This window comes from Sceloporus occidentalis, unplaced genomic scaffold (genome assembly GCF_023333645.1).
Source record: "Sceloporus occidentalis isolate IW3139 unplaced genomic scaffold, rSceOcc1.0.p SCAF_9, whole genome shotgun sequence".
NCBI lineage: Eukaryota > Metazoa > Chordata > Lepidosauria > Squamata > Phrynosomatidae > Sceloporus > Sceloporus occidentalis.
Genome location: NW_028316989.1, coordinates 9,519,859 through 9,532,559, shown reverse-complemented (window position 1 = coordinate 9,532,559; position 12,701 = coordinate 9,519,859). Strand labels below are relative to the sequence as shown.

Below are 12,701 nucleotides of genomic sequence, written 5' to 3'. Positions count from 1 at the left end.
GGGTTTTGTCATCCAAACAAAATAACCATTCCAAGCTGTGCTCTCAGAAGTGACCTTTTCATATCTTCCAACTCAAAGTATTTTTGCTTTTGATTTTCCGGAGCAGACTGGGCTGGGTGGGTCCTCTGCCTTGTCCACATTCCTGTCCCCTCTTTCTTTGAATTCTGCAAGACAGACTTCTCACACGATTGGTGTAGCCTGAAAACCAACCTGACCTCCATCTGCTTGCAGCAAAATACATGAAGGGCATTTAAGCCTCATAATCTACTCCTGAGGCATGGAATCCTTTTTCATTGCCAAGAAACCTTATCCCAATACATTACCAACTTGAAGTATTTGCAGAAGGACCTTGCTCTTTTTCACCCTCTCTCTTTTGAACTTGGTGCCATCTATATTAAACTTGGGGATCATTGCATTATTTTCTATTGAGGCTCAGTAGTAGTTTAACAACAGCCACATAGCTCCAAAAGAGAATGCCCTGCTTGTACATAACCAGCCATTCCACTCTCTGTGATTTACGCAGGAATATCTTTTCCCAAGCCCGGAGGAAAAATATATATTTTTAGACTACAAGTCCCAGAACTGGACTTGTGACGCTGCTGGAGACAGAAAAAGTGGTTCCGTGTTCTGACATTTTTGCAAGTGGCTGGTTAGAAACGCTGTGCTCCTTCAAGAAGCAATCATGCATAGTTTGATCTTGTTCTCCTTTCAACCTCTTGCTTTCTTGTCCTTCCTTTGCTTAACAGATGACTGCCACTGCGCAACAGCCAGCTAAAGCCCAGCCAGTTCACATCACCACGCCTTCGGCAGCAGGCAACACACCTCTCCCCAGCACTCCTATCGATCCTCAGGCACAGCTGGAGGCTGACAAGCGGGCTGTCTACAGGTACAGAGGGATTGCGCTGCCAGGCTGCTCTTTAATGTTGTTTCTCCCATCCCTGTAGTGGCATGTTGAGATATTACTGGAATTTGGCCTGGGGCTAGCTTGTCAGTGAGGCTGCACAGAGGCTGTTCCTCAGCTGCTCTTTGTCAATAGACTGAGAAAGACAGGTTCCAGTGCATGTTCAACTAGGTGAGCCTGAAGCAGAGGCCCTAAAGAGATTTTTACTTTCTTCATTAGACAGGGAGTTCTGTTACAAGCAACACAGCATGATGATGTGTCAATGAACATTACGGTAGAGAAACATACTTCATCTTAGGGATTTTTCTGCACAATCTCTTCCTTCTTTGCCAAGGTGCATGCAACTGAGTTCCATTTGCTACATGCAGTTGAAATGCTTAGCCAAGTAATCAAAATGTGTGTCCACTTCAGTGTAAAATACCTTAGTCAGTTAATCATATGACTTTTAGTTGCTTAACAAATTGATTAGAGCTGCATAAGTTTGCATAAACAAATGCATGCAAATGATGAAGAAACAAACTACAGTCAGCTCTTCACATTTGCAACTTGAGTTTTGCAGATATAATTATTCACAGATTTAATTTATATGTTCTCTCTAGAAATCTCTAGGTATATCAGTATGACTTTGCTGAAAGCCGACCAGAGTCACATTGGACAACCTGGAGATTCCTAGAGAAAACACTTAAATTAAAAAAATAACTGAACTCATCACTCCAGATGGGTTGTGCCCAGTGCAGAATATAGTGGGACTAATAGTTCTCTCAACTTGGAAATTATGGTACTATTATGCAGGCTAAAATAGCATTCACTTATTTTGTTGCAGCATTACACTGCTGGATCGTGTTAGATTTATGATCAACAATAATCCCAAGATCCTTTTTGCATGTAGTACTACTGAGCCATCCCCCATCCTTATACATATGCATTTGTTTGCTGTGGCCTACATGTAGAATTCTGCATTTGTCTCTATTAAATTTCATTTTATTAGTTTGTAATAAATAAACAGAGCCCAGTTTTTTATTTTACCTAAGTTCTTTTGAGTTCTGTTTCTATCTTCCACTGTCTTCCACTTTTGAGTTCCTATCTTCTGATCCAGTTTTGTATCATATGCCAACTTGATAAGGATTCCCCCATCATGTAAGTCATTTATAAATTTTTGAAGGGTAATGGCCCTAGGATAGAATCCTGAGGCACTCCATTCAAGACCTCCTTCCAGTTTGAAGAGCATCCACTGATGATGACTCTTTGGCCACCGTTTTCCAACCAGTTATGGTTCTCATCTATTCCACATTTAATCAGCTCACTAATCAAAACATTGTGTGGGACCTTATAATATGCTTTGCTGAAATCCAAATAATGACATCCACAACATTTCCACTATCTACTAAACTAGTGGCCGGACTGAAAAAAGCTATCAGATTAGTTTGCCAGGATTTGTTCTTGACAAACCTGTCGGCTTCTACTGATCGCTGCATTGTCTTCAATATACTTGCAAACAGACTCCTGCATAATCTTTTCCCTGCTGTTGAGGTTAGGCTGACTGGTCTGTAGTTTCCTGGATCATCAGCATCATCATCCTCTTCTTGTTGTTTGTCTTTTTCAAGAGAGAGGGACAATGTTATGATTTGCCTTTCTCCAGTCCTTTGAAACCTTACCTGCTCACCAAGATTTTTCAGAATGATGACAAAGGGTTCAGAGCAACATCAACAAGTTCCTTCAGTAGTTTGGGATGCCTTTCTGGATACCTTCTTGGCTGATGTTGTCTCCTGGCTATGTAGACAGACAAAGAAAACATGTTTTACAGTTACAGGTATTCTTCTGAAGGTCTGCACAACTCCCAAGGAAGGAAATTAAACTGACCAATCAATAACCTTGAAGGAGTTGGCCAGTAATTTTACACGTATATATTTGACATAAGCCTCAGCCATGGGGGATTTTGTTATCTCTACATATCCAGTTACTGCTCTAACACTTAAGCATGTCAACATTCCTGATGGAAATTTATGAGGCCAATCCCTAAGTACTATCAAAAATTGCTCTGTACATGAGCTTTACCAGCTAGACAGCCTGGATTCTGGAATCTTTTGTGCTATTTTGATTTCACACTTTTAATGCCGTGCATTAGCAGATTTATGTTTTGTATACACAAGAAAGGAGTCCAGAGAAAAAGAAGCACAAGATTTTATGCTGGGTGGATCTGGAGGAGGTGTGGGGAGAAGAGCCAAGAAGAAGAGTGTTTGAATTGAAGCCTTGAATATCTCACTGAGTGCCTGGAGGAATTTTTTTTTTAATTAAAATTTCTTGCCTCTGGGTAGCATGACGGTTCAAAACCGCATTGGGGATTTTTCATTTCATGTCAATAAATTTAACAAGGCCCCATTCAATTCAAATTAATGCTTAAGCTGTAGCTTTTATGCTCTCCTCTCAGAGAGCACAGATAAAAAGAAAAATATATATATGCGGTACTTAATTTGTTCACCCGCACCTGCATGCTGCTGCACCAAAACCAAGCCCAAGTAATGTTAGCCATGGTTTGGCTCAGCTAAAAAGAGAGCACTAAGAAAAGACCAGAGGAAGGTTTCTGATACCCTGCTAGCATGGTTGATATGTTAATAGGGAGCATCCCTTTTCTCTAATCTGAAAGTTGCCTGGTTCTAATTGGATCATGCGGGATTTTCTTTTTTGCTAGCTGGTTGTATTGCCTCCAAACAGCCTCCGTGTAAGACCTGAAACCTGTATTGCTTATTCTTCTTTTCTTGTCCCTTTTCCCTATTGCAACATGTCTGTTAGACTGTAAGAAGGGCTTATGTTGTCATGTTTATTTGTTTGGCCTGGGCCCAGATATTTTAGATACATACATTTAGATTCTTATTTAGATACTTCATTAACAACCATCATGGTTGTCATCTGTACCATTATTCTTTGGTTGTTATTATGATTGAAGCTTGGGAGAATTACTGACTATGCTAATAGTCTGAAAAATTATTTTTTCTGAACCTTTGAGTTGGGTAGCGTGATTGGTATTAACCTCCGAAGACGATATCGTACATCACTAAAAATGAAGATAGCAGAAGACAGAGAGATGTATAAAATTTACACATGCTAAATCATATGTAGAGATGCAAATGTAGGTGTAATTTTTGTTATTGTGTGCCTTCTAGTTTTTCTTACTTATGTTAACCCTAATGTGAACCTATCACCAGGTTTTCTTAGCAAGACTTGTTCAGCAATGGTTTGTCATCCCCTTCCTCTAAGGCTGAAAGAATGTAATTTGCCCAAGGTCACCCAGTGAGTTTCCCTGGATGAGCAGGGATTCAAACCTTGGTCTCTCACAGTAGTACTCCAATACTCAAACTGCTATACTACACTAACTATTAGATGTAAATACTATAATGTAAATAGCAATACAGTGCAGCTATCTAAAGTGGTGAAAGATGTGACAAGGTGACTTGAGCTGGGTGTAAGAACTCAGTCAGCTATGCAGGTGCTAACTGTTGAAAGGTAGGAGTTTATTGCATGGGCCTCAGAGAGTGGAATGGACCCGGAGCAGAACAGAAGAGAGTGGGAAGAGAATGGAACGGGCAAAAAATGCCTATTACCGCATGGGAGAATGCCACCAATGCCACCGGAAGCCCCCAATCCGTTCCCCATCCGTCCCACTGCAGCCGATTTTCAAGAACAATTCTGAACAGTTCTTGAAAATCAGCTGCTGTGGGACGGATGGGGAAGAGATTGGGGACTTCCGGCAGCATCAGCGGTGTTCTTCCATGGGGTAATATGTGTTTTTCTTCCGTTCCGTTCCCACTTCCTTCCATTCCACTCTGGGTGCATTCTCCGAGGCACATGCAATAAACTCCGTAGACTGTCCCTTTTAATGATTCTCTCTTTTTAAATATGGCTTGGGTTGGACAGCTTTTCAAACACCTTCCAACAGAGAACACTTGAAACAGAATGTATGGGCAACTTAGCGATAGGCGAGAGGGATGGGGGGGGGATAGGGATTGTTGTGACTATTAAACAGAAAATCAGATATAGATTAATAGTAACAAACAATATGAAGAACTAGAAAATAATTATAGCAAATGAGAGATACAGATGTGTATTAGGGTTAGCTTCTTTAAAGAAAAATTAATGATGCCCAGGGCCTCTCCCACCATTCCAACTATGGGATCTCCAAAGCCTAGGAGAGAAAGCAGCAAAACTTGGTATTAGCACAACTGATGCCTAACTCCTGTTTTGTTCATGCTACTTACTGAGTTGGCCTTTGATCATCCTCCATCTTCTTCCCCCTTTTACATCTGAAATACATTAGTTGCTATGGAAATGGTTTGGGGAGGGCCCATGCAATTCCCCAATGCAAAGTAAAGGCAGTTTAATCACTGGTGCCTTGGGCCGGAAAGTGCTCTGGATTACTTAAGGCCATTACAGGTGCTTGTATGCAATTTGTGTACACTCAAAGATGCATTCTGTAGGTCCATTTGTGTGTAAGACCCCAAGATGGTTTAGGATAGGGGGAGAAATGTAACATGGCAAGATGGAATAAGGAGAGGAGGCGAGAGGGATGCAGATTCTTAAATCCAAACCTGTTTTAGTCTTCCTAGTTTTTATTTAGCTGGGCTATTTTCTTTCCAATCTTTTCTGGGTATATTTGCTAACAAAAACACTATACTCCCTTCATAACTACTAAGAGGAAACCAGTGTTGTAAAGGAGTGGGGGAAGGCGAGTATCACATGAAAACAGACAAATACTTGGAACAATTAAGATCCATGAAAACCATCATTGGGATCTGGTGTGGTCATTGTAATGTTGGTTTGGGGCTTGAGAGTCTTGGGTTAGGGTCCTCAATGCGCCATAAAGCTCAGGGAAGGATCTAAAAACACTCATTCTCTCAACCAATCTCTTGAATGTTGTGAGGAGAAAGTAAGGAACAGGGAAACCACTGGAGAAAAAATCCTAAGAAAAAAGGTGAAATACAGTCAGCCCTCTATTTCCATGGTTTTTTTTTTTATCTGTGGATTCAAGCATCCACAGCTGGAAAATATTTTTAGAAATATATAAATTCCAAAAAGCAAACCTTGATTTTTCCCATTTATATAAGGGACACCATTTTACTATGACATTATATTTAATGGGACTTGAGCATTCACAGATTTTCATGGGGGATCCATTCCGGACACACACACCCCTTTGTAAAAACAAAAATCCACCAATACTCAAGCCCTATTGGCTTGAATAGTGGTGCACCCCCACAAGCACATGCCCCATTTTAAGTCCCTCCATTTGCCCCTCACAAGTAACTGAGAGATGCGGATTCAAAATCCGTGCAAACAGAGGGACGACTGTAATCTATTTGGCAGATTGTCTTCCTGCCAACAGTGTTCCCAGTGGAAATGGTTGGACATGTGCTAAGTTTTCTTCATGAAACTTCAAGCTTTACATTTGAGTAAATATGGTCAAAAGAAAAATCATCCTCAACCTGTGTGCAGCATCAGCAACGTCTGCAAAATCGCATCACTACTAAGAGGAAGGTAGTGCGCACAGGATTCTTAAGTGGTGTTCTGTGGCTATCATGTAGTAATGTGAATCAATTTCAACTCTAAAGATCTGGTTGAGAGTAACATATTTATTTTTGTTTTCAGCAGCTTAATATGTTTCACCTTAATGGACAGAAGTTGTTTGCTTGTGTTTTTTTTCCAGCTGCCCTGGAAGTGATGCTGCTCACAGTAATAACTTGATATGTAGTTAAGGGAAGGCCCATTTATATCCAGAAGCTTTCCCCTGCTAGAGTGCATTCCACACTTTCAACAGACATTCAAAAAACCACATTCTGATAGATTTATGGTTAGTGCTGGAATTTATAACATATTCTGTTGCTTTGCAATTGTCTCCTCTTTTATTTTACTTTAATATCTAGTAAAAGCACCTTTTTTTTCTTAGCGAAAATAGAATCAAATGTTTCCATTGGGAGCCCTTTACTTGTAGCTATTGGTTGCTGTGGAAGAATCTCTTTCTCAAGTAGTAACAAACCTAAAAAGCTTGTCAAGGTTTGGCAGACACTGGGTTGGGACAAACTAAAAGATATCTTCTTATATTTTAAATCTGGGAGTGGGGGAGATACTTTTTGGATTAAATTATTAGGGACAGACCTGTGGGACTTAAAAACAATGAATCAGAGAGTATCTAATCCATTTTTCATTGTATTGCAAATACTCTTTTATAGGCAAAAGGAATAGAATTCAGAGACCTAGCCTATGTTTGTCTGGAATATAAACGTACAAAAGGATCTTGTCACACCCTTGACACTAACTGTCCAAAAGAAGTTGTAGCATAAGCTTTCATAGACTAAGGCCCGTTCCGCACGGGCAAAAAGTACGTGCTTGGCATGTACTAGGGTAACGAAAGGGCATCCCTTTCGGATGCCCTAACCCTAGTACGTGCCGAGCACGTACAAAACAGCAGCGCCCTTTCTACATGGGTGCCACCATCTTGACGTTGTGGACGTTTAGTGCCTGCACGTTGCGGCTCACTTATGACACCACAAGTGCGCCATTGGCGCCTTGCGGCATCATAAGCGCACCGCCAAAAGAAGCCACTTTTGGGGGCTTCTTTTTCGGTCGTAGGGAAGCCTCGCTATTTGGAGGCTGAAGCTTCCCCGCAGCGGAAATGGAGGTGCTGGCAGACCGCCCTTTTTGGACGGTCTGTAAAGCGCCCATGTCTACTTTATCAGATGCAGTCTATGAATGCTTATGCTATAATTTCTTTCATATAGTTACTCTCAAAGTTGCTACAAGATCCCTTTGCATAATACTAATGAAATGAATTCCTGATTATTCTTGATGCCAGGTTTGGTGGATTATGTTCTTTCCCACTCCCATCTTGAAAAGAAATAATTGAGATAAATTTAAAAGCCCATGGACAATGTTACTATCCAAATTGTATTCAGGAAAGGAAGGGACACTAGGACTGTTTAACTTGTATGCTGAAAGTATCATACATAAAGATAGATTAGACTTGGAGGAAGGAGGCATGAAAATTGGAGGAAGGAAAACCAACAATTTAAAATATGCAAATGACACCATGCTACAATACTAGCAGAAAATAGCAAATACTTGGAATAATTACTGAAGAAGTCAAAGAAGAAAGTGTTAAGGCAGGTTTACAGTTGAACATGAAGAAAACAAAAATAATGACCAGAGATGATTTACATATCTTTAAATATCTTAAAGAACACAATGGAGACATTGAAATAGTTCAAGATTTTCCATGCTGGTCAGTCATTAACTGAAGTGAAGACTGCAGTGAAGAAATCAGAAGAAGACTAGGACTTGGACGGAGAGCTATGAAGGAACTAGACAAGATCCTGAAGTGTAAAGCTATATCATTAAATACTAAAGTTAGGATGGTCTATGCTATGTAATGTTGTGAAAGCTGGCCAGTGGAGAAAGCTCATTGGAGATGTAGTGCTGAAAAAGAGTTCTATGGATACTGTGGGCTGCAAAAGGGATAAATAAATAGACCATACTGCAAATGAAGCCTGAATTCTCTTTAGAACCTAAGATGAGTAAATTGAGGCCATCATACTTTGACATACAGTGGGCCCTTGGTATCCACTGGTGATTGGTTCCAGGACCCACCATGGATACCAAAATATGTGGGTACTCCTGTCCTATTAAATACAATGATGTCTTCTATATAAAATGGCAAAATCAAGGTTTGCTTTTTTGGAATTTAGGTCTGTTAAAAATATTTTCAAGCCATAGGTAGTTTAATTTGTAGATAAAGAATCCGTGGATATGGAGGGCCAACTGTATCACAAAAAGACATGACTCACTAGAAAAGACAATAATGCTTTTTAAGGGAAAAGGCAAGAGGAAAAGAGGAAAATCACATGCCAGATGGATAGACTCAGTCAAAGAAGCCATGGTCCTGAGTCTGGAAGACTTGATGGGTGAGTTGGGGGTCTTTCATTCATAGGGCTGCCATAAGTCAAAGTCAGCTTGATGACAGTTAACAACAAACAATGCTATTCTATTTTTAAAGGCATGAGGTTTTGATTTGTGGGTAGCATCTTGGCAGGGTGAACTATGGACACAGATGCTCTTTCATTTTTCACATTTCCAGTCAGTGCTGTTTCATCAGTGTCTCCATTTTTAGTCTGCCCTTCACTCTGTGCTAAAATACCTTTTCGGTTACATTAAAAAAACACACATTAAAACATTCACACAATAGGGATTAGATGTAAGGGTGTTATAGCACTAATTAAAACAGGGTATTGAAAGAAAAATGCTACTGCCTTTGTGTCGTTGTCATTGCCACTATTTTTCATTTGTGATAAACCAACGTGTAACATTTACTTAAAAAAAAACCCTGTATTAATTGTCCCAAGTGTGTTACATTTTTTAAAGTATGTAACATTTATATACTATTTATGTGCCTAGAATGTGTCCAATTGTTCTTCATTTTTTGTTTAGATTAGCAATGGCATTCACCTTCTAAAACTCTTTCCCAGATCATTGTGGAAATGGTCTCTCAAAATTCTATATTCTCTTTGGGAAAAGAAATTGGAGAGTCCAAATTTCTTTAGGAGGCAGATAAATTCTCCAACCGATTTGTAGACGTGAGACTCACAGCTGATAGGGGTTATCACACACCTTTCTTATTTACAAAGGTTTTTGTTTCATTTTGTCTTTGATACTGTTTAAATTGTTGGCAACTTCAAATGTGTTCGCAGAGAAGTCACCATTTCGTATACTTTACAGTGCCTGAGGCTGCATCTGCACTGCAGAAATAATCCAGTTTGGCACCACTTTAACTGCCATGGCTCAATGTTATGGAATTCTGAGAATTGTAGTTTTGTTAGACACTTACCCTTCTCTGTCAGAGAGCTCTGCTGCCACAACAAACTATAATTCCCAGAATTCCATACCACTGAGCCATGGCAGTTACAATGGTGTCAAACTGGATTATTTCTGCAGTCTGGATGCAGCCTAAAATTCACTGATTTATATTTTTAATGTACATGCTGTCTTTCTCCCAGTGCAGTAACCATGATGGGTTACAACACTTGTTGTTGTGTGGCTTCACATTGTTTCTGACTTACGCCAACCCTAAGGCAATCCTATCATGGGGTTTTCTTGGCAAGATTTGCTCAGAGAGGGTTTGCCATTGACTTCCTCTGAGGCTGAGAGACTGGAACTTCCCCAAGGTTGTTCAGTAGATTTCCATAGCCAAGCAAAGATTTAAATATTGGGGGTCGTTCACACTAGGAAATAACCCAGTGTGGCAACTGGGTTATTTCCATGGCATTCACACTCAGTGCAGTTTGCAGGGGTGGGGGTAAAAACTCAACTTGACCAGGTGCATTTTGATTGTGCTGCAATGATGTGGATCTCACTACCAAAGAGATTTGGACATCCCTTCAAGTATTTAAACAAGGCTATCATATCCCTTCTTAACCTTCTCTTCTCCAGACTAAACATCTCCAGCTCCCTAAGTCCTTCCTGATAGGGCATGGTTTCCAGACCCTTCACCATTTTAGTTGCCCTCCTTTGGAGATGCTCCAGCTTCTCAACATCCTTTTTGAATTGAACAATTTTTGAACAATTTCCTGGAAAATACACTGGGGGGGTGGGGGTGGAGGGTTCAACAATTTTCCTAGCCTAGATACCCTAAAGGCACCAGATCCGATCTGATCTTGGAACCTAAGCATGGTCAGCTATGCCTGATACTTGGGTGGAAGACCACAAACAAGGTGCTGTAGGCTCTATTTCAGAGGAAGGAACTGGCAAAGACACATCTACCTAAGAAAACCCCATGGAATTAATTGGGGGGGGGGGGTTTGCCATATGTCAACAGACACATTGTACATATACACACATAGGCAGCTTTGTGTGATTGATGGGTAGCTTTGGGAGGTTGTAAAATGGCGTGTGGGGGCTTCCTTTGGCCTGTGGACCACACTTTCCGAACCCATGGGATCTAGTGTAAAGAAGTAACATAGGAGGTGCAAGTTCACATCCTTGCCGATCTGTGAAATCCACTTGGTGACATTGGATCAGTCACTCTCTCAGCCAGACTTACCTGATAGGGTTGTTGTGAAGATAAAGTGTAAAGAAGAGCCATGTATGCTCCCTTGAATAAAGATAGACTATAAATGTAATCACTCAGTAAATAAAATTAATTAAATAAATATAGGCCAAAAAGATGGACAAATGGCCTAAACCTGCTACCTGACGACGTCTTGAAGCTTTCTGATTTTGCTGCTTGTAAACAGACATCTTTGCAAATAATACACATTGCATTGCTTTACAGTGCATAAAGAATGTGCTCAGAGGGTCCTTACTTTTGTGCCAAGCTGTAATAATAAGGGGCCTGGCTGCCTGTAGATCAGGGAGAGGGGACAGATAGGGAGAGTTATACTTCCAAAGTGCCTGGGAGGTAAAAGGCAACTTCTGGCTTTTGAACTAAATTTCAGAGTTAATGCCCTGCTAAATTATTTTTTTCCCCTCTGTGTTAGTGTTGGCTGTAAAAACGGAGCTGCCGAAGTCCCTTGCAGTCGGCAGCGGCTTCGAAGGTCACTCATGGGGAAGGCGAGTGGTACCCAGCAGTCAGATTGAGGCACACTTGGTTGGGTCTGTAATTGAGGTCTGCTTTCCTGGCCAAGGTCACTCTGAAGAAAATGGTTGAGTGGCCGTGAAGTTACTGCTTGGGTTTATAGTGTGTCGGGAGTTTTATCACCCATAAAAAGAACTTTACAAAATTATTTCTTCCCCCCTTGCTCTGCCACCACAAAACATGTTTCCTGAGCCCTGCTTTTGAGTGAGCTGGCTTTCGGTTTTCTCACGCGTAATAACCCTATTCTGCCTCACACCCTGATTCACCTTTTAGAAGTTGTGGTTTTTCTTCTCAGCTTGGGCAATGTGGGCAAAACCAATGTAAGGAGGATGTTTTTTAAAAAGCTTTGTGAAGCAGACTGGGCCACTTTCTTTCTAGAAAACGTATTATATTAAATCACTTTCTCCCAGCCATATATAAAAAACACTCCTGAATCAAAGTTTCCTTCCACGTATACATACATTAGGAAATGCTACCAGTCCAGAAGCGGTGGTACTGATGTGCCCATGGCACAAACATCCCAAGACATTGGCACAAAAGACACAAGACAATTGACAGAAGATGCACATTGTTTTACTTGCCACAAAGTTCTAGTGCAAGCAAGTTCTTTAGTACTGCTTTCTTATGGAGAGAGGTTAGTTAAGGGAACACACTATTTTATTTTATTACATTTCACCAGGTACTACTCCAGCCCACTGGAACTGTTTAATTATTTCAGAGACAAAGGTTATTTAGATCAGGATCCAAAGGAGTAAAACCAATGTGGAATGAAGGAATGAACTATACTTGGCTTCCATTCAAGCCATAGCTTTGGAATGGGCTTTATATAGGTGGGGAATTAGCTCCTGTTGTGTGGACAAATCTGGATTCATATGGTATTCTTAGTCCTTCCGCATCACTGTTTGGATCTGAGTGGGTTTGCTCTATGGTGATATACTGCTTGGTAGAAGGAAAGACAAATAGTGATGCCTTTAAGAATTTACACACACACACTTTATATATATATATATCGCCTGTCAGAATAGGTGAAGAGCTTTTTGTTGCCTTTATTTTTGTAATCTAGAGAATGCCATATATCCCATCTGTTGCTCCTTATAGAAAATGGGGATGAGGAGGAGATAGGTACACGGTGGTATTTTCAACTCCTGTGTCTTCCCTTCCATTTCATATCATTCTTCCCTTCTC

General features: G+C 40.6%; 1 protein-coding gene across 9 annotated transcripts in view; it reads left to right on the top strand.

Annotated features, from left to right (window-relative positions):
• LOC149306854 (homeobox protein PKNOX2) overlaps positions 1-12,701 on the top strand; it is a 262,919-nt gene that overhangs the window by 187,792 nt on the left and 62,426 nt on the right. For all 9 annotated transcript variants that reach the window (XM_089537725.1, XM_089537722.1, XM_089537717.1 and 6 more), the window contains one exon: positions 747-886. In XM_089537725.1, the coding sequence (XP_089393851.1) occupies positions 747-886 (140 nt within the window). The remainder of the gene's footprint in view (positions 1-746; positions 887-12,701) is intronic.